At 41.1% G+C, this 23,433-nt stretch overlaps 1 protein-coding gene across 1 annotated transcript; it reads left to right on the plus strand.

Moving 5' to 3' along the window:
• Positions 1-113: 113 nt before the first annotated feature.
• plxnc1 (plexin C1) lies at positions 114-21,948 on the plus strand (the record flags this gene model as incomplete). The annotated part of the gene is made up of 30 exons (XM_083902413.1): positions 114-1,088; positions 1,535-1,657; positions 4,297-4,431; positions 4,516-4,616; positions 4,700-4,805; positions 4,880-5,045; positions 5,822-5,918; positions 6,002-6,077; positions 7,054-7,187; positions 7,749-7,928; positions 8,582-8,690; positions 10,053-10,232; positions 10,514-10,678; positions 11,079-11,175; positions 11,252-11,353; positions 11,574-11,677; positions 11,795-11,836; positions 12,766-12,890; positions 13,983-14,181; positions 15,479-15,625; positions 17,348-17,516; positions 18,295-18,395; positions 18,527-18,596; positions 19,101-19,135; positions 19,243-19,338; positions 19,923-20,086; positions 20,195-20,342; positions 20,543-20,683; positions 20,768-20,842; positions 21,844-21,948. 30 exons carry the CDS (start codon positions 114-116, stop codon positions 21,946-21,948), a joined length of 4,467 nt encoding a protein of 1,488 aa, XP_083758539.1.
• Between the last annotated feature and the right edge of the window lie 1,485 nt (positions 21,949-23,433).

Below are 23,433 nucleotides of genomic sequence, written 5' to 3' on the forward strand. Positions count from 1 at the left end.
GAGAGTGTGGAGAGTGTCCGTGTGTGAGTGATCCTCGCTGCTGCACCATGCTCCTCATGCTCCTCATGGTCCTGGTCTTCGTTCTTCTCTGTGAACCGTGTTGGTGTCTCAGGATGAAGGATGGAGTCTTCACTTTTGACGCAGATATCCGTCAGTACGCCGCGGCCGCTGACACAGTGTTGGTGGCTACAAACGAGACGCTGTACCAGCTGAGCCATGACCTGACTCTGGTCCAGAACGTGAGCCAGAGAGGGATCTTAACCGGGTCAGACCAGGGGTCTCAGGGTGTCGTGTTTGACCGGGTCTCTGCCTCCGCGCAGTGGAACGCCACCTTCAGGATCAACGTGTTGTTACCGCTGGTGAAGGACGACGCGGTGTTCAGCTGCGGAGTGACGGACACCGAGTGCGGACACTGTGAGGTTCTGCAGCTGAGGAACATCTCCATCCTCAGACACAGTGAGTCCATCCAGGTGGGATCACTGAGCTGGACTCATCCAGACGCTGCGTCCGTCGCAGTTCTGGTCCAAGTGGAGAAGAATGAAAGAGAAAGCCAGACTTACATCCTGACCGCGATACATCGACCCAAAGACTGGACACCCGGCTGCATCTCTGACGCCCAGACCATCAACCTCCAGGACGCGGATAAAAACCAGGAAGGAGGGATCTTCTCTTACATTGATGACCGAGGAACCGCGACCCTCAGACTCAGCACAAAACACACGGTGGAGTTCGTGGACGCGTTTCAGATCAACTCGACCATCTACGTGTTCTCCAACACCGGCGCGTCAGGGAGAACCGTGCGTCTGCTCTGGTTCGTTGGCAGATTCAGGAAGACCGACACTCTGGCCTCGCTGCGGGGGGTGACCCTGCGGGTGAGGGACTCTCGTGGGCTCGCCCTTAAGCTCGTGGCCTCGTCTCTGGTCCATTACGCGCCTGTGCCGGTTCTGTGGAGCGGGGTGTTCAGCGCGGACGCGTCACAGAGCGACACTGAGCTGGTGCTCTTTGATATCAGTCCTGATCTCAACGGGGACCCTGATGCAGATCCAGATTTCTGCTACGGCTGTAAAGATTCTACAGTGGATGAGACAGTATGAAGCTTTTATCTACAGTAACTTGTTGTTGGCATGATTTCAGTGTCCTTTAGTGAGTCTGTGAGGTGATCTGTCACCTTCAGTCTTAGGGAACTGGACTTAAGTTAAGGTGAAGACTTTTTTCCTGTCATCTAAGAGGTTTGTCCAGGTCTGAAGTGACTGAAGATATTCAGACTGAGTCCTGTTTCGAGTCCTTATGTGATATTTAGGGTTAAATGATCATATGGGATTTTACTCTTCAGTATTTCAGATCCAAACAGTGATTTCTGACCATTATTGGACCATACCATGTATCATATGCAATCACAAGCATATAACTGCCAATTAGAACGATCTTAAATGAATAATAACAACTAATGATTCATGTTAATCTGCAAAGCTTTAAGGTTCTGCTCTTCTGTAGATCTCAGTCTGATGATCAGTGTCTCTGTGTTGTTTCCCAGGTGAAAACTCGTGATCCAAAGGCCGTGATCTTCAAGCAGAACAACATGACGGCTGTGCTGGCTGTGAGACACAAGACCTGGATGGTTTTCTTCATCGGTACAAGAGATGGGCAGCTCATCAAGGTGTGTGCACCAACATCATCTGTACAGATGTAATCCATCCTCAGGACAGATTAGACACAGTCACACTGACCAACACCATATGTTGGTTTATCTTCCGCTCGCCTTCTTTGTTTTACAGGTGAAAATGTTTTTTAATGTCAAAGACGCAGCGATACGAACAAACACGCTGACATCAGACTCATCTGTACAGTCAGAGCTGCTCAAAACAAACATATGACGTCAGTGTGTCTTTGAATAAAGGCCGTTTACATCATGGATGAGGATGGATGAGGATGGATGAGGATGGATGTCTACAGCAGGTCTTAACATGGCTAACGTCACATTAATTGTTGTCAGAATGCAAACAGAAGACAAGTCTTGCTTTTGCTGCAATCGTTTGTGAAGAGTTCTGCTGTAAAACGCTGCATTATCCTTATCTCTGGATCCATTAGATAATTGAATTTGATCCATATTGTTGTTCTATGTGATGTGAGTGCAGAAGCTCTGACTCTACTCTTATCTAATAATATGGATTGAATTACTCTGACATGACAATGATCAGTTTCCTGTGGTGCCTTTTTTATTTATCATGACACTTCTGCATCATCACACCGTCCTCTGTTATATTATTATTATATATATTTAGACACCTGTACACACACACACACATGATTACAGGATTACAGTATTCGTCAAGTACTTTAGGGAGTAACTAGTAGTAGTTGATTGTCGAGTTTCATCCACAGTGTTTCAAAATAGTGAAAATACAAGGAGATGGAGAAATGTGGATTAAATGATCTGGGGCTTAAAGAAAATCAGATTAGATGTTGGTGGTGTATGTGACTAAATTCAGGATTAAAACTACAATGTTGAGGATATTGACACAAAACTAAGTAGATTTTGCAGATTTGCACACGTTTGCAGACTATTTTTGCAGACTCACCCTTTTGTTTTGGTTTCTTTGTAGCGTAGTAAACTGCTGCTGGTGTTACAGTTGTAACCATTGATCAAATGAATTATTTTTCTTGACAAAAATATGTTTTCATGTCACGGTTTGGTAAACACAGGCCAGTGAAAGCATAGAGAGGTCATGTGACCTGCTCAGAAACAGTGATGACCTTTCACCCCGAGCAGAACAACGTACTCTTGCAACACATCCTGTTACTCGTTAATGACCCAGTGAGGCGACATGGTGGAAGTGACATGATGTGGACATGGTGTGATTTCAACATAATGCTTTTTCTTTTCTTTTCTGCGTTGATGTGAGTCGTTTGTGGTGAAGGATGAAGGTTTTTCTTCAAAAACCCTAATGGTTGTTGTCATTAGCTCGAGGCTCGTCTTCCACAAAGAGTTCACCACAAACACAACAGGAAAAGCAGCTGAAAGTCCACTGTTTCACACTGGATATAAAGAGCAGAAAACACTTTTATATTCTCTAACTCTATAGTTGAACTGTTAATAACAGTCCTTTAAGATTGACCCACATCTCCAGTGTTCAATATAGATTTTGAGTAGAGTTTACTGTGAAAATGCTGTTAATCAAGTACAATAGTAGTCTGCTTATATTCTGTATTTTACTATTATGTACTGGTGAAAGTCAAAGACCTTGTAGCAGCCTGAAGTCTGATATAGCTCAATTTTTCTCTAAAACGATTAAAAATCAAGGCAAAAACACCACTGACCTGGTATCTGGAGCTACAGATCATCACTCAATCTGTCCTGAATATTCAAAAACAATTAGAATGACTTCAGGTTTGAGTCGACAGAATCAATGAAGACTGTAATATCTTGGACATGAGTCTCTTTACTTTAAAGGTCCCATTTTATGCAAAATCAGCTTATATCTGTGACTCTGGAGGTCCTATCAGTCTGTTTTAAAGTGTGAACAAAGACGACTCCCTCATGTTTTTATGCTCCTCAGTCTAAGAACAGGAGATAAAACATGTGATGTTGACTTCTACGATCACTGTGACGTCACAATGCGCTAAATCCCTGGAATTACTGTCTCGTGGAGCTCAGCTTTGTCCATAAAACACGAGAGAGTTTGGGCGACGGTATCTGAAAACCAGGGTAGAAGTCCAGTGGAAGAGGATTTATCTGTCCAGTGGATTCATGTTATATATGACAGCAATGTGTCTGCTAGAGCCTGTTAATGATCACTTTAACAAATGCTAACTGCTGTTAGCTCCCAGTAGCCTCTGTGGCTGATGTCATTCCCTGTCCCTTAAGTTTCGTTTGACTTTTTATTTTGTTTTATTATAGTTTTTAAAGAGATGCTACTAAACAGAGCGTTGTGAACAGAGCTGTTTTAGCAGGTGATTGAACTGTTGTGGTGCTTCATCATTATGGTATTTGGACCAAAGCATCACAGACATGTTCATGAGGACACCAGGGAACTAGGTTAACACCAGGTTAACACCAGGGAACTAGGTTAACACCAGGGAACTAGGTTAACATGGAGAAACGGTGTATAAATACTATGAAATAGTGACTCCTTTCAATTCTTTACTAAACAAACAAACCACTCTTACTAATTCCATAACATTGAATCAATTTGCATGAGCCAGTGACAAAGACTAAACACAGTTTGACACATTCTTTTGTGTTTACTTTCTAATCCTCGCACGTCTATGAACCCTCAGCTTCACTCTTGTTTTCAGCTCGCTGTGGACAACAACCTTCAGGCCTCTTGTCCCATCGTCCTCTTCAGAGACGATGACGATCGTCCAGTGCTTAATAAACTCCTTCTGGATCAAGTCCATCACAGACATGTTTATGTGCCGCTGACAAACCAGGTGAGTTCATGCTGCAGAGTGTGTACAAACACACCTGTGTGAGTCTGTGTGAGTAGTTGTGTGTGTTTGTGTGTCTTGTTGCAGTTGCGGCGCGTTCCTACGTCAAAGTGCAGCATGTACAGGACTGTGCAGGAGTGTTGGTCTGCACAGGATCCTCACTGTGTCTGGTGCAGCTCTGAGGGAAGGTGAGGCCAAATATCTGCACCTGACGTCACTCTTAAACGACTACAAACATGATTATTATAACATACTTTTATTCTCCCCATAGCTGCATATATGAAGATGACTGTAAGGATTCTGACTGGTTGTCCATTCCTGATGATTACCAAGAGAAAATGGTTTCCTACAGAGTTGAGAAGGATTCAAAAGACCAGGTAGAGAAGAAGCAGGAGGTTTAAACTCACTTTTTTGTCCTTCAAACTCTCACTTCACCACCTGTTCTCTTCAGATCAAGCTGATAATGTGGACACACCTGACCGCAGGTCACAAGGCACAGTCTCACGTCATCTGTACCTTTAAAGCAAGGTCCACTGTGCTTTGTAACGGCACAGACCCTCCTCCACAGTTCCCACAATGCACCTGCACGCTCACAAACACCAAACTCCCTGAGGAAGGTTAGTACTGTTTGAGTTAAACACCAGACAAACAAAGACCTTAATGTTCCCAGTGGTGAAGAACAGCTTCCTCTGAAATGTCTTTTATTTATGTTTCAATGCTAAACGTGTGCAACCAGAGGTGCAGCTTGTGAACAGGCAGGGCAGGAAACTGCTTGGGGCCCCGAGCTGATAGGGGCCCCCGACACTCGGAGTTTTTTAAAGCTATTTACAGTATTTTATTGTTCTTTACATTTATATATTCAGTTTGGAAAAAAATAATATTTTGAAATCATACATTTTTCGTTGGTGTCAGATTATTTGTAACATAATGGTGATGAACACTGGTTGGAAGGAAGGGCCCCCTGGGAATTTTGCTTAGGGCCCCTACAGACTCTAGAATCACCTCTGGCTACAACAAGATTTGAACCAGTTCAGAATCAGCTGTTTATCACGGATCACACGTCGTCTTACGTGATTTTCATTCCTCTATTAAAACCACTTGGAGCTCAGCTTCAGCTGTTCTCTATGCGACGGCACAGAATAGCTATTCTATTCTATTCTATTCTATTCTATACAACCTTTATTCACAATGAGAAATCATTGATTTAGGATGACCTTTATTTAAAGTGATATCTGGTGAAAAACACCAAGACAAAGCTACTTAAAGAAATAGTAAGAATGTGAATGTTTGAAACCTAAAGTTGCCAAACTGTAAAACAAAGGTTTTGGTGCCATGTGTAACTTTTACATTCAAACCATTGTCTGTCAATAACATGTTATTATTTACTTGTCAGGTCTGGACGTCAGCGTCAGCATCAAAGTTGGGACGACAGAGTTAATGACAAACGTGACACTAAACAACTGCTCTGACCTCACAACAGGACCTTTGCTGTAAGTTCACTTTATTCTTCCAGTGTCACGTCACGTCTCTAAAATCCATTTATTATTTCATACGTGATGTGATTCGTCCTCAGGTGTCAGAGGTGCATCAGAGCTGGATGTGGCTGGAGCAATAACAAGTGTTTGTGGGCAAATCAAGGCGTCACAAATGTAACTATGCACATTTTTATTTACACAATGAGCTCTTCCTTTGTTCATTCATGTTGTGTACAAGACAAATATGGCATAAATATCATATATATCACAGAAAAGGAGTCAAGTGTGTGAACAAAACGCCTAAATTTCAATTCAGTTTGTTTTTTTAATGGAAAAACACATTTTGACACACAAAAAATAATTAATTGTTTTTAAATTTTCAATGCAAATAAAAAAAAAATACTTTAAAAGTTATATCAAAAATCAAATGTTACACAAATGGAGTGCACACACATGCAACATGTCGACAGGCCAAGCATCACTGGTGTTGGAATATAACTCAAACAAAATGCATTATAATTATTATTATTATTATTATCATTATTAATACTAGCTGTTTTCTACCCGTTCTCCCTCCTGCAGGACAGTGTTTGCCAAACGATGAAGACGACGATGAACTTCGCTGTGAGTCCAAACCCTCGACTCTCGCACACACAAAAGTGTCTCAATCATCAAGACTTCATCATTTAAGTGTGTAATCATCGTCTGAAATCATCGTCATAATGCACCACAGATCTACGCTGTGGGCTGAAGCCATCCCAGAATACAACACCACGGGAATGAATAATAACAAAACAAAATAACATAATTATGATATAGTTTTTATCATTTAATATTGACAGGGACTTACTGAAATTAATTCAAATGAATTATTTTAGTTTATTTGACCTGGTCAAACCTATATTTGTTCTAATACTTCAAGTCCAAAATGATCTGCTGTGAATAAAGAATCATTATATAAATGACTGCATTGGTTGAACAGTTGACTTTCATATATGATGTTATTGTTAAACTATTGTTGTAGAAATCCTGTTAAATAGCTGATTTAGAGTTAGTTAAATCAGGGCTGATGTGATCAGGATTAGAGACCAAAGAGAACCATTTACAATGATCCTCTTCATGTTTGTTTGTTTGTTTGTTTTGCTCTCAGAGACCAGAGATCTCGTCCATCACTCCCAGTGTGGTGTCTTACCACGGCAGAAACCATGCAGTGTTGTCAGGTCATAACCTCAGTGATGTGACCAGAGTGAGGATGAAGGGTCAGTCAGACTGTACTGAGAAAGAGTGAGTCACATTCACGCTGTCACAGATGCATTATTGTTCAAAAATGTGGGATTTTTGTGTGTTTTTCATTAAAAGTCAGACTTTTATTCACCAAAAGAGTTGAATAATGAAGTCAAGACATTGACAACATTAGAAATAATGATTTTTATTCAAAATAATCATTTTGCCCTTTCTTTCATCAAAGAAGCAGCAAAACAGTTTTCAGCTGCACTAACATCGTTGAACAAGGGTTTGCAAAACATCGAGGATACATTTCAGTTCAGTGTCGTATCTTTGCTAAGTTAAGACACGTCATCTAATTCTCTATTCACAGGTTTAGGAATCATTTAATCCTGTTGCTGTCGTGGTGAACGCTCTTGTCCCTGGTTTTCTAGTTTACTGTGAAACACAGTGGGTCACGCTCTTTTTAGGCACAGATGTTTGTTTCTTCACAATATTTAAGGTATTCAACATGGTCCAGTTTATGCGTTTGAGTATAATTAGAATTAAGTTCATAAGAACAGTGAGTCTACAGCTGTGGTGTCGTCATGTGTCGTAAACTGTTCTGTGCTCTTGTGTCAGATCTCCTGTTTGGAACAACACAGGCACGACTCTGACGTTTCACATTCCCAGCACTGAGAGCAAAGGCGTGGTCAACGTCTGCGCTGTCCTCCCAGACGGAAAGTGTCATGGCAGCGCTGTGATCACATACGGCTCGTCGCCTTCCTGCACCAACGTTGAACCGAGCAGCACGTGGTTCAGGTGTGTTCACATCTAGATAAACATGTAGGTGTATCGTATAAATCATGACTGACAGGAAAGAACATGAACAAATACTGATGTCTTTAGAACGCAGCAGGGCTGTGAGATGATGATGATGATGAGGATGATGATGATGATGATGATGATGATGATGATGATGTCTGCAGAAAGTGGATTCAGTATTTTCTGACGTTATTTAAATAATCTTAAATGTAAAGCTGATGAAACTACGTTCTCTTCTGGCGACACAGTTTCCTCTGTGGACTCTTTGAACACAAACAGCGTCAGTAAACTATTTTTGAATGGACTGTCAGTGCTTCAGACTTCAGTTTGTGACTTATTCTTGGAAACAGTGTTAATAATACTGTGTTAATACGTGAGGAACTGAAGTTACTTCCCCCAGCAACGTCTTTTACCAGTCGACCGCTTCACTTTTTAGCTGCAGCAACTGAAAGTGCTACTTCTGCCTTTGTTACACTCACTTTAACGGTTCAGAAACATAAGGTTTTATAAATGTAACACGCACGCAATCATAAATCAGTCCATAAAAGACTTAAGATGTGAAGGAGACAAAAGATATCACTGAATACATGCAACACAACAACAAAGCATGTAATTGTGTGTTCACTGCTCTGCTGCTCTGTGTCCTGCAGTGGAAAGAGGAAGATCACACTCACTGTCTCTCGCCTTGAGTTTGTGGAGGGAATCAAACACAGTCGACACTTACAGGAAATTACAGTTCATGCAACCAGCAAATATCAGGTGAGTTCCACTGTGTTACCATCTTACATGAATGACCATGTACTGTGCAATACATCATATTTGTATAGATATGTTACACATTAGGTGTCTGACTCTAAGTCTAGCTTTGTGTCAGGTAACGTAAAGTTAACCTCTTCCTCACGGCAGCATCAGACGCAGCGACAAAAGCGTCATCTAACCATGTCTAACTTTAACAAACACAGACATGCTGCATACTCACAGAAAGGTCAGAAACTCAGCTAAAAGCTCATATAAACCATTCTTATGTTCACCAAACACAGTTAAAACAGCAGGAGCGGAAAAAAAACGTCACAGCGCACACATTGAAAAACGGCACTGGAGCGCCAGCAACAAGCAGAAATGTTGTCTTACCTTTGCTGTTTATCAAAACAAGTTATTTCCACCTGAACAAAACCACTTCTAATGAAGAACTACACTTCCCAGCATGCTTTGGGGACTGTTCCCGGTCTGATTGATCATTACAGAGCGACATTAGATCGTTCTGATTAGAGAAGGGCGAATGTCTGCACAAATGCGTCATATGTATTTATGTCCTTTTGAATCACTAATGAAGTGATTCACACACATTTGGAGACCGGGGTCTGATTCTACTGGTTTAGAGGTTTAAAACGAGCTGTCAATCACCCTAATTGACCAAGGTAAGACAGAGCTATGGTGCTGTGTAACTGAAGACGCTGCAGAGTCACAGAGTTGTTATTACTCACCGCACAGGGAGCATCCATTTATAGACAGTTATCATACTTTTTTCTTCTTTTTTTTCAAAACAAGTTCTTTTTAGACCAATATTGACATTTAAATAAAATTAAATGGGTTTTTAATAATTTGGTACCTAAGAAATCTCAAATGGCACAGATGGTGCCAAACTGTGCCAAAGTGAGAACGCTCAGACATCTCTTTACTAAAACCTTTGTAATTTTACTCTGCTTCATTTCAGCAGCATCAGACTTTGCACAGCTCATGTCCACATGTTGTTACATGACCTCCATGTGTTTTTAAGCTCCTACTGCATATTTTAAAGGTGATATTTGCTTTAAAATGCAATATTTTTTTGGGCGAGAGAAAAACATCCTTCAGTTATGTTGTGTTCCATGTACATTTACTCTGACACAGTGACATCTACAGTGAAACTTACACATCTGGTGGAATCTCACAAGTGTTATCTTCATTTTGATACCAAGATAATCCACATAGAGAAACATTCTCTATAGTCTATTAGGTCTCACCTTTTTATATTGTATTTGTTTTATTTATCCCTGATGTACAGCACTTTGTTTTTTAAGATGCTTTATAAATAAAGTTGCATTGGCTATAACACAGAATGTTCCTTTTGTTTTGCTGTAGAATTTCACCTACGACACACTTGCAGCTGCAAACACAGAGACACCGTTCAACAGCTCAGTTTATCTGAAAGTCGCCAATGAAACGTTGTCGTGCCCCAAAAACATCACCTACTATCCTGAGCCGACGTTCGTCAGCTTCAAACACGACAGAACCAAGGACAAAGTCAGCATCACCATCGAGGTGAGCAGCAATAATACCTGTAAAAAGGTTTGGATTACCTCCCACATACATTTCATATTTATGTATTTAACATATATACAAAATGCACTTAAGTTTGTGTTAAATTTGTGATTGTTAAACTGTTTTGTTTTATCAGATGGAGGGAAAAGGAAAATGAGCTAAAACTTTATTTTTGTGACTTTCTTTATTATTATTATTGTGTATGTCACACTGAAAACACTGCACCTGATCCTCATACTGTGATAAGAGTGCGCTGCAAATCTAACGTCTTTATTTTTCAGAAAAAGGCCGACAAATTGCAGATGAGTAACGCAGACTTATTAGCGTGGGGCGTCTACAGAGGACAACAGTTCTCCTGCATCATGACGGACAAAGACAAACACCAGACTGACATTTTCAAGTGTGACATCTTAGACACACAGAATATTGAATTTAAGGAGTTGATGGTAAGTCGGTCACAGTTTAGTTTGAAAAGAAATGAAAAAGAAAGTGAGTCAAAAGCCAGAGTGTAAATAAATGTGTAGAAACTGGATGGATTCTAAAGATGAATGTGTCGTCGTATATGTGTATAATCAGGATACAATGATAAGAACAAGTGTATATATACCTGAAAATATACAAGTACAGCACATTTGAATTTCCTTGTCACTTTTAGTATTTACTCTGTTTCTTTCTGTTTCACATTAGTGTAGATGGAGCTTAATTCAAAATAATCCAAATTAAGCGAGTTCTCAGACGTTTACAGGTTTTAAATGTCAAGTAAAAAAGTAGAAAACCTGCATTTTGTTAGGAGTAAAATTCCTTTCAAATATATATTATATATATATATATTTGTTTTTTCCACAGATAACGTACGGAGACAAGACGGTAACTCTGCACCTTAAGACGCCGTTAGCCTTCCTCTGGATCCTGCTTGTTCTGCTGCTGATCGTTGGTATTATCTGTGAGTATAAAGTAGAGCTGAGTGATGAGGACCATGTTCTTTTTACAAGGCTCTCAGTCAAACTTGTGTCCTTCAGCTGTCGTCTTCATTTACCGAAGCAAACAGAAGAAACTCACAGCTGAGATGAACCAACTCCTGGAAAACCTGGAGCTTGACATCAGGAACGATATCAGACAAGGTCAGTGACGTCTCAGTGTTTCTCTGATATAACAATAAAACACAGATGAAGCTTCATAGTTTTAATACTGTAAACTCAGAAATATATATAATGGTGTTTTTCTATAATAAAATGTGAAATTCAAATCTCAATTAATGGTGGTTTGAGATTGTTTGAATTTGCTGCAGCATCATGTTCACATCAGGTCAGATATTTATAAGCTGCTTTATCATTTCCACAGGTTTTGTTGATCTGCAGACAGAGAAAGCTGAGCTGATGGAGAACGTTGGAACCATCCCTTTCCTGGACTACAAGCACTTTGCCTCAAGAATCTTCTTTCCTGAGGTGCAGCAGAGAAAACAGCAGCTCTGTAGAACACAGTGTTCATGATAAGCTGATGTTGTATGTTGTGAAATATCCAAAGCAGAATAACAGAACTTTCTGTTTGTTATCGTTTTCCAGAGTGAAGCTTTGATGAAGCTGTGTATCAAAGACATAAATCAGGTAATGTTTCATGTTCACATTAAAGTCAGTGGTGATTGTCGACATAAGAATGTGTCACTAGTTTGTTTAGATCAGATTCCTGTAGCAGACTCCACATTAAAGACATTTGAAGCCTTAACTGTTCTCTATGGAACGCTACAGAATACTTTTGATCACTAATGCAGCAAAAACACTTCCACAGAAGCTCAGCTTCTCTGGGAGTCAATGGAGCAGTGGGCGGGCACAGATGCTGGGCTTCTGCGTGATGATTGGTAGGGATGTGAATCTTTGGGTGACTCACCATTCAATATGATTCTGATTCTCAGAGTCACGACTCGATTCAAAAATGTACTCATTGCATAGTTTGTTCAGGCAAATGATGACATCAAAACAGTAGAGTTAGTATGTGATAATGTGATCATGTGATCACACAAAGACAAATTTAAGACAAAAGTTAACATTTATTCATTCAAAACAAATAAAAACTTGAAAAATAACTTCCATAAATAAAATCTTAGACGAGCTGCCTTTTTCTCCCAGAAGTTACAAAAATAAACTGTACACAAATAACACAAACTGCTGTTTTTTTTCAAAATAGAAACTTTAAAAAAATACATTTTTTGTGGTGATTGGAGGAACTGTGTGAAAGGAGGAGCCAGTTTTTGAGTGACATGTTGCAGGATCACAGATAACAGCAGAACCTTTTCCTGCTTCAGAAATGATTTGCTCAGTTTAGCTCATCTTCATTTTGCACATAAAGACTAAATAAAAACAATGTTATAACATTTAACTTTTACATAATGACCACGTTTCCTTGTTCTAGTTTGCAGAATTGATGTGAAAAAGTATAAATAAGTTTGTCTGAAATGATCTTCCTCTGTTTCAAAGATCAGGACACAGTTCTGTAACATTTAGAGTCATGAATATGTTTGTGTGTCACATGAGACCAGGATGCTGTGAAGGTTCATCTGGACGAGTGCTGCCACAGTTTGTCCAGACTGATCCACAATCAGCTCTTCCTCACGTCTATGGTCCACGCTCTGGAGGAGCAGAAGACTTTCACCATCAAGAACAAGTCAGTTTGTCTTCATTCACTTCCTCTTCTATCGTGTCCGTCTTTCTGTTATCATTATGTTTGAAACAGACGATGGCAGATGACTGGACATTGGGTGAGAATATTTTTTCATGCTATTACAGTGTTTTGGTTTTGATCCTGGACTTGATCTGATAGACCTTATTTTCCCACTTTGGTCCGATTTAATCGTCCATTCCAAATGTTTAGTGCTAATAAAAAAAAGGATGCAGCAGCTGCTGAGTCTGTGAGAGCAGCAGCTGCTGCAGCTTCACCAGCTTCACTCACTACAGAGAACAAACCAAACCTTATACAGTCAGTATAAGCTGAGCTTACACCACATGTCTAACTTCATTACAGTGTAAGTGAGTGTTAATATACACACAGATATAATAAGACCAGCCAACACGATCATCTCTTTTTCACACACATCATCTCTGTATTGTGTGATGAGGCCACGCCCACAGCTTCCTGTGCATCAGTTTAGATAAAGTCTTAGAAATGGTCCTAATCATCGTAATCCATATCACAATCCGTAATTGTTTGGTTCAGAAAATGTTAAAAAAAACACATTGATCAGTGTTTGTCAAAGCTGGAAATGATGATGTTCTCCAACGTCTCGTTTTGTTCACAAACCAAAATGATTCAGTTTGAAAGATTTCTTTGTTTATGTGGAGCAAAGAAACCAAGAAAATATTCACATTTAAGAAGCTAAAACAATCAGAAATCTTGTTTTAATCATGAAAAAAGCTTCAAATCGATTATCGATGATCATAATAGTTTAATAATGGATGAATTTTTTCAGCTGTTTTCTTATCCATTATAAAGAATGGAGCAGCAGCAGCAGCAGCGTTGAATGCAACTGTTCTCATATTAGACGTCAAATTTGCAGCTTTGTCTGGAACCAACTCAACTTGCGTCACGGTGAAGCAGCGTTCTCTAAAATAGTTTGGTCTATTTATTACTTGTGACTTGCGTAAACTTGGGTATGAGAGGAAATGTGCTGTGTTCTTTGTCTAAATATTACATATCAAACCACACTTAGCTGTTCACGACGTGTAAAAATCTTCACTGTGTCTGACTTGTCTGTTGCAGGTGTGCATTAGCATCTCTGCTAACAGTCGCCCTCCACGGTGACTTGTCGTACCTGACAGAGATCATGAAGACGCTGCTGCAGGATCTGATGCAGCAGAGCAGCAACACTCAGCCCAAACTTCTGCTCCGACGCACAGAGTCCACAGTGGAGAAGCTGCTGACCAACTGGATGTCCATCTGCCTTTATGGCTTCCTACGGGTTTGTGCTCTTAGCTGGAAATATATCAATGTCTTTATTTGCTGTCGCTCAGTGTTAACTGTGTTTTGGTCAAAACTATAAGGATTTAACCCTGATTATTAGTTTGTATCCAGCGCCACCAGCAGGTCAACATTCTCACTTATCAAGTGAAATATCTCAGTATCTAAAGACTAAGGGCCAATTCCTATCTTAACCCTTAATCTTAACTGGCCTCAAAACCAAGTGTTGAGGGTTATTTTGTCACTTAGAAATGGGACACCCCTTAAATGCAGTTACGTCCTCAGACTGTAGGGGGCAGAATAACGCCAAAGCTGCGTCCAGTCTGTCAACTCCAAAAAAGAAGAAGAAGAAGAAGACATTTACGTCAGGATTATTTATTCTGATCCGTTTGTCAGTCAAGTTATTAGGTTGTCAGTTAGTTATAAGATGATACTCATACAAATATTCAGCTGACAGTTACCACACACCACGACTTATTGAAAAGTAAACCACACCGGCCGACTATTGACAAAAGATGGTCAAATAAAAATAAATGTTAGGCAACAATGACGTCAGTAATCCATAATATGGGCCTAAACTAAGATCATTTTTATATCTCTATTAACAAAGAAAATACTTCATTTGTATCGCACTCGTTTCGCTGCTTTCTGCGCCATCTTTGTTATGTGAAAACACGCAATGCATTCTGGGTAGCCCTTGCTCCCAAGGGTGGTCTCTGAAAATCTCAATATTGAGGGCGATACAGCCCTTAAACTTGGCCTCAACTTAATTTTTCTGAGAATCTGGACAGAACTTGGACTAGAGGGAGAACATTTTTGAGATTGAGGATTAAGAAGGAATTGGAATTCACCCTAAGACTCCAATGAATATGAATTTTGTGTAAGAATTAGCAACATCTAACCCAAACTGCAGAGAGTAAAAACACTCTTAAACAACTCACTTCTTCTTTTGTTTGTATATTAAGCTTCTGCTTCAAAACGATGTCTGTCTGGACCTGCACAAAGACATTCACTCATCTAAAGTACTTGTGTCACGGTGAAGCAGCGTTGTTCTCTAAAATAGTTTGGTCTATTTATAACTTGTGATTTGCATATGTATGAGAGGAAATGTGCTGCACTGAGAATCATCCCAAACCAAACCACACTAACGTTAGCAACTGTTCACCACGTGTTAAAAAACTTCCCTGTGTTGTGAAGGTTATGAATGTACACAGCGACCTGTTCTAACATTAACATGGAAGACAAAGAGTCAGCGTGACGTCTGCAGCTCATTTGACTGAGTTCCTGTTTCTGCTCAGGAAAGTGTGGGTCAGCACGTCTATCTGATGGTCAGCGCTCTCACACAGCAGATCACCAAAGGACCTGTGGACTGTGTCACTCAGAAGGCTCTGTACACACTCAGTGAGGACTGGCTGCTGTGGCAGGCACAGGACTTCAGCTCGCTGGTGAACACACACACACACACACACACACACACACACACACACACACACACACTTCAGTGTAATAATGTTATGTGTGGTCACCTTCACCACAGAACCTTTGACCCGTCCTGGGCTTTGAACATTTGACCCTCCAGTTACAAAAGTCCGATCCCTTTTCTGACATAAAAACACTGTTTTTACATAGAGTGTCGTGAGTTTTCAGAGAGTGAACCCACAGTGTGTGTGTGTGTGTGTGTGTGTGTGTAAGTTCAGAACACACACACACACACAGTGTGGTGACGGCTCGTCGGTGCACGCCAACTATTACTGAACCACTTCCTCCACCCTGTACCAACAGCTTTTTCAACTCAGAAAGCACCATTTCTAAAAAAGCTCGTTTCCTGCTCGACAGGGAAGTGAAGTGTTTTAGCTCCTGATGCAGTGAACGTCACGTGCTTCTGTAAAGTAACGCCACTAATACACTTTTCTATTTTACTATAGGCTGTAAAGACAAAGTGATGGATTATTTATTCAGTTTCTTAACCTTTAACCGTCTGTAACAAATCTCTCTTCTTTACCCTCATGATTCAGACATAATCTAAAGGTCTTAAAACCTTTCTACATCTTATTTGTACAGATCATATCAGATTGCATCAGATTCGTCAGCCCATCGCTGAACGTGAAGATTACGATAATCTGCTGTTTTTGAGGAAGTGCAGATTTCAGATTAAGCAGAGGCTGAATTCAGCGACACAGAAACGCCTTTTTAAAGGAAATGCAACGTCTGTCTTTCTTCTCAGAGTTCCCATAAAGAGACATATTTCACATCCTACTGATCAGAGGATGTGTCAGTGTTAGTTTAGTGATGAGGCTAATAGCATGTTAGCACTGAAAAACACACTCACAAACAAACAAACAACAACTCCCACATTAAATTATGACAAGGAATTAAATGAAAACACCAAACTAACACAGAATCAATTTAGTCGTCAACGATGCACGAGCGCCTGCAGATGCTGAATTTGCTGTCATTGAGATTAAAACACATAATAATCTGAGACACTGTGATGTGATAATCCTGCTCTGTGTTTCTGCAGCAGGAACAAACCACTGCAACCATCAGAGTTTACACTATGAACCTCAGCCTCAGCCTCAGTGTGTGGTCAAACCACTAAAGTGTTGCTAAAAGCCTTTTGAAGAACATCTCCCTCCATTTAATGCAGATATATACGTATGTACAACTGCCTCAAAGAAGAATTAACAGGACACTCAACATGTGACATTTGAATATGTGTAATTAGAAGATACTGTGTGTTACATCAGGCCTGATGGGAAACAAATGGACTCCCATCAGCTCACGGAACAAACCATTTTAAAGCTTTACTATTTAAACACAAACACTAACTGGCTGTTAGTGGTTCAAGGGAGAGTGTGGTCTGTTGTTGTGGTCAGGACCAATCAGCTCCCAGGATACGCCCACACACACACACACAAACACACACACACACACACACACACACACACACACACACACACACACACACACACAAAGAATGTGTCAGGGACAAGGAAAGGACTGATAAAACTCTACAAATCTGATCTGAGATGATTTTTAGAGCCTGTTCTGTGAGAGACCAGACAACGTCCATCTCCTCAAAGTTCACACTTCTTCATACTGACTTCTGCCTGGAGAAGCCATTTTGTTTTCAGTGTGTGTGTGTGTGTGTGTGTGTTCCTGTGCAGAAGCTGAGTGTGCTGTTTGCAGTGGGCAGTGATGGAGAGGTCAGTGAGCCTCTGGAGGTCAACAGTCTGACCTGTGACACAGTGGAGCAGCTCAAAGAGAAGATCCTGATCACCTTCAAGGCCAAGTTTGGTTTCCCCTACAACGTTTCCCTCAGAGACGTCCACATCGGTCAGACACTGGAGAACCCTAAACATGCTGAGATGCTAAATGTTTTCTTATGTCAACAAAACACTAAAACAATGACGTATGAAGTCAAATGAAATACATATTTGACACTTAAAGGTCACATATTATGCAAAATCAACTTTTTAATCATGTAAATCCTTACATCTGGGACTCAGAATCAGTCAGTTTTAAAGTGTGAACAAAGATGACTCCCTCATGTTTTTATGCTCCTCCTCAGTCTAAGAACAGGAGATAAAACATGTGATGTTGACTTCTGTGATCACTGTGACGTCACAATGAACTAAATTACTGGAATTGTTGTCTCGTGAAACTCAGCTTTGTCTGTAAAACACGAGAGAGTTTGGGCGACGGTATCTGAAAACCAGAAGTCCACAAAGTCCTTGAAAAGTTCTATTGTCTGCACAGAGCAGCACAGAGTTCTACACAAACTTCCAGCCTCAGAGGATTTATCTGTCCAGTGGATTTATGTTCTATATGACAGCAATGTGTCTGCTAGAGCCTGCTAATGATCACAAATGCTTTTCTGGAGCCTCAGTGACATAGTTTCCTGTCTCATTTGCTTTAAAGTGAGTGTTCTGAACAGTTTTGTCAGGTGATTGAACTCCTGATGGTATTTTGACCAAACTGTCACAGACATGTTCATTAGGACACCAGGGAACGAGGTCCTTTAAATGTTCAAATATTCATTTTAGTCCATTGGAAAGACAAGAATGAAGTGATATCTCTTACAATTTAACGTCTGTTTGAATTTGGCCTGCAGAGTTTGAGCGAGATGGACATTTCCTTCCTCTTGAAGAAGTGGACAGAAGCTCTGAGGTGATGGGGGAGGTGACCATGCTCAACACACTGAAGCACTACAAGGTGAGACCTGACTGCAACACTGACGAGTGATTATTAAAACTCTACTGCAGAATAGAAGGAAAAATGACAAATATTTTTACAATCTCTCCTGTTCTATTTTAAACATAAGCAAGTGTTTTATTTTCCTTCAGGTTCCTGATGGAGCGACGATCAAAGTGCTTTCTAAAAAACCTCCTCTGAGTCCACAGGGAAGTGTGAAAGGTGAGAGCTGTTCAACTAAAAACATTAGTGATGTCAAGTGGTTTAGAAAAGAATTGTGCCATTAATCTGTAATTATTTAATTAATCTGATGAATCAAATTTTTACTGTCGCGGTGTGAACGCGTCGTGGTGTGAACGTGGTGTGAAGGTGTCGCGTCGTGAACGTGGTGTGAAGGTGTCGTGGTGTGAAGGTGGTGTGAAGGTGTCGCAGTGTAAACGTGGTGTGAAGGTGTCGCGTCGTGAACGTGGTGTGGTGTGAACGTATCACGGTATTCCGGAGAGAGATTCAATCTCTGAATTCTGACTTCAATGCTGTTTTTCTTTTCTTACTTTCTTTGATTTTTTTTGTCCCTAATTCTCTTCCGTATGAATCACATTTGTCTTTATTTGTACATTAATTTCGTGACAGTTTTTGAAGTGATGAATTTATCAATAATAATAATAATGGACTAATTGATGAGTAAAATGTTTCAGCTCTCTGTCGACTTCTCATTTTTTCCTCTAGATGATGAAAACTTCTCTGGGAAATACTTCCACCTGGTAAAAGACAGTTTAATGTGTTGTGTGTAACATGTTAATGAACACTGGACCTTAACGTTCAGTTTGAATCATATGTTACTGAGTTTATCTGACTGACGTAACTGCAGATCGATCCGGATGTTGACGAGGACCAAAAGAGGAACCCAGAGAGGAAGAAGTTAAAGCTGAAGGAAGTGCATCTCACTAAGCTGCTCTCCACAAAGGCAAGAGGAACTCATTTTACTGTCAGTCTGATGACACTTTCAGTCCTGAACTAACTCAGTGATGTGATGACACCTTTACCACCAGTTTGTTGTGACCTTAGAAAACCTTACTTTAGAAAAGAAGAAGGGGTTCACTTCACCTTCATGTCATTCACTGGTCTCTGTTTCACTTTGCTTGGGGTCGTACCTATGTTCCCCAGGTCCTATGTTCCCCAGGTCCTATGTTCCCCGTTCTTCCCAAATAAGGTCCACTTTGTATGTGACAGGGGAACATAGGACCCTTTTTTTGAAAAAGGGTAGGGTTAGGATTAGGGTTAGAGAAAGGGTCCTATGTTCCCCTGTCACATACAAAGCGGGGAACATAGGACCCGGGGAACATAGGTACGGTCCCCTTTGCTTCATGTGTTGCCAAAGCACAACTGCATCACCAAAGACAGTCGGTCCAATCACACGGGCCTGAGCACAGCAGACGGCAGGAAAACCCCGTCAGGGTCATGGCTGAGTTCCATTTAGCTTCTCCAGTTTGAGTGCATGCTGCTTCACTGTCACAGCGTCCTGACCAGAGCTCTCCTCACTTGTGTCAGGTGGCAGTGCATTCCTTTGTGGAGAACCTGTTCAGGTCCATCTGGGCGACGCCGCAGAGCCGAGCGCCGCACGCCGTCAAGTATTTCTTCGACTTCCTGGACGCTCAGGCGGACAACATGAAGATCGTGGACCCGGACGTCCAGCACATCTGGAAGACCAACAGGTACGACCAAGGCTCTGGGTTAGGGTTAGAGTTAGCAGCAGCACAACGGACAAGAAACCAGTCGATGATGTGTTGAGTCTCAACCTGACGACGTCTGTGTTCACTCAGTTTACCGCTGCGCTTCTGGGTCAACATCCTGAAAAACCCTCAGTTTGTGTTCGACATGGAGAAAAGTCCACAGCTGGACGGCTGCCTGTCCGTCATCGCTCAGGCCTTCATGGACTCATTCTCTCTCAGTGACACTCAGCTGGGGAAGGTAAAGAACTCAGTTTACAGGAAGTAAAGAAAAGAAGGTAAAGAACTCAGTTTACAGGAAGTATGGAGCAGAATAATTACAAAAAAAAACTTATTTTCAATATCAATTGTTATCTTTTACTTTTTTTGTCATGTTTTCCTTCCCATCGTCTCGAAATGCAAACAAAAATGTTGACCTTTTTGTGAAACGCTGTTTTCCAGCACGCGCCGACCAACAAGCTCCTCTACGCCAAAGATATTCCCAAGTTCAAACAGGAAGTGAAGGTTTACTACAAGCAGGTCAGAGAGCAGCCGTCTATCACAGACTCTGAGTTTAAAGTGTTCCTGCAGGAGGAATCCAAGGTAACACTCATTTGTCACGGGTCAACTTTTGAAAAGACAAAGTGGCAGAAGAAGAAATGCTGACTGTTGTTGTTCTGATCTCAGAAACATGAGAATGAATTCAACGACGCAGCCGCACTCAGAGAACTCTACAAACTAATGCAGAAATACTTCACAGAGGTCAGTGGGGTCACAGTGGGGTCACAGTGGGGTCACAGTGGGGTCACAGTGGGGTCACAGTGGGGTCACAGTGGGGTCACAGTGGGGTCACAGTGGGGTCAGGGTGTTTCCTTTACTAATCACTGTGTGTGACATGAGGATGATGATGGTGATGGTGATGAGGATGATGATGATGATGATGATGATGATTGTGATGGTGATGAGGATGATGATGATGATGATGATGAAGGTGATGATGATGGTGATGAGGATGATGATGATGATGATGATGATGATGATGATGATGATTGTGTTGGTGATGAGGATGATGATGATGATGATGATGGTGATGATGGTGATGATGAAGGTGATGATGATGGTGATGATGATGGTTATGATGGTGATGATGATGATGATGATGATGATGATGATGAGGATGATGGTGATGAGGATGATGATGATGGTGATGATGATGATGATGATGGTGATGATGAGGAGGATGATGATGATGATGGTGATGATGGTGATGAGGATGATGATTGTGATGATGATGATGATGGTGATGATGAAGGTGATGATGATGGTGATGAGGATGATGATGATGATGATGATGATGGTGATGATGATGATGATGATGATGATGATGATGATGGTGATGAGGATGATGATGATGATGGTTATGGGTATATTTGAGGCAAGAGCCTTGTTTTACAGAGGACTCCATGTTGTCTCCATGTTGTCTCCATGTTGTCTCCATGTTGTCTCCATGTTGTCTCCATGTTGTCTCACTCTGATGGACGAGCATTTTGAAGCAAAGCAGTAGAAAGAGGAAACGATGTAGAGAAGTTTTGTTTCCTTCCTTACTTAGTAAATGAAGGACTGAATGAAGGCGTCTTCAGTTGGTTTCACTGCAGTTTTCACACTGGACTTTAGACAGAAGACAACAAATCAATATCAGTGTTTGTTTTCAACAGAACAGACCGGTTTGACATCGCTCTCCTTCTGGATTCTTCTTCCCACAGATAACAGAGAAACTGAACCAGAACGGCGCCCCCGCTGAGCTGCTGGAGCAACTGCATCAAGTCAAAAACTTGTTTGATGGACTAAAGAGCTGCTCCTGGAGCTGAGCTGTGACCACAGAAGAGACTATAGACGAGCTCATCATCATCATCACCATCATCATCATCCTCAAGGTACTTGAGGTTGAGCTACGGTTGTGGATTATCGATTTTTTATTATTATTATTATTATTATTATTATTGAATGACGTGTGTGTCCTCTGCTGTGTCAGGTCAGCAGTATGAGCTCATTACCATATTAAGAGCCATTCCTTGTGTATTATATTTAATTCTCTTCAGGGTAAAAGCTCAGGGACAAACTGTGGATCACAGTTGAACATATATGTCGTGTATAAATACTAACATGTGTTTTGATCATTGTAATTTATAACATGCAGATGTGCTGAATGAAGAAAACACTTCATACATGTGAATGTTGTAACTGTAATCTCGTGACTCTGTTTTATTGAACATTATTGCTATTGTGTTAAAAAATAAAAAAAGTTAATGATTTAAAAAGAGGCGAGTGTGAGTGGGGTCAAAGGTCAAAGGTCATAGGTCAAAGGTCAAAGGTCAAAGGTCAGGGTCTCTGTGTCCCAGTGATCCCAGTTCTTCCAGCTGTTGTTCCTGAGCACTTTCCAGATCTTCAATCCTCCGTCTCAGCATAGACAGTTCCCTCTGATTCTGTTCTATCTGCAGTGAACAGAAGAGACCACAGTTATTACGGTAAAGTTCTGCTTCAAGTTTTAAAACTCTGCTCTATGTAGGTTACGCAGAGTCCTCTATGTAAACGCAGAGCCTGTTGTAGAGTCTCTGCGTCGTCTCCGACTGCACAAAATATTTTTTAAGTGTCCGTCACTCCGTCAAGGGACAACGGAGACGGCAAGAGCTGTGATTGGTCCTCAGGACAGGCCGAGCTAAGCTGCTCTGTGCCGGCTCACAGTGAGCACCGAGCGTCCACAGAGGGCGGAGCTGATCACCACCGATAACGTCGTTGCCAAACTATAAATATATCATATCTTAACACACACAGCACATGTTTAGTCTCTAAATGACCAATTTCTCGCCTCAAATGATCTTAAAACTGCGTTCCGTCACACAGAAAAGTGAGAAACGTCTTTCTCTCTCGGACACCATTGCTCACTGTAGCCAGAAGCACAACAACCTTGCGTGGCGACCCCTACTGATCGAGCGGGAAATTGCAGCGCATATCCGTCACCACGACGCAGAAGTATGAAGGCTGGAGGGGTCTCCGTGGTTTACGCAGTCGGATAACGCATTACGCAGTCGGAAAAGTATAATGTGGCCTTTACCGGGAGTCGATGTCCGCTCACGACTTCCACATCACACTCCAAAAACTCCGCAGACGCCAACGGTAAGTGTTTTTTTCAGCCTGAGAGCAATGTTTAACTACTGTTGAGAATAAACTCACTTAAACAAGACATTTTAAAAGTAACATCATGTGTGTCTGTAAGCTCTGTCCTTCTGTTTACACGAGACAACGTAGTTGGCTAGCTATTTGGCAACGTCTGCTATTAGGTGCTCAACCTACAA

The sequence above is a fragment of the Microchirus variegatus genome, assembly GCF_963457635.1.
Source record: "Microchirus variegatus genome assembly, chromosome: 16".
Lineage (NCBI taxonomy): Eukaryota > Metazoa > Chordata > Actinopteri > Pleuronectiformes > Soleidae > Microchirus > Microchirus variegatus.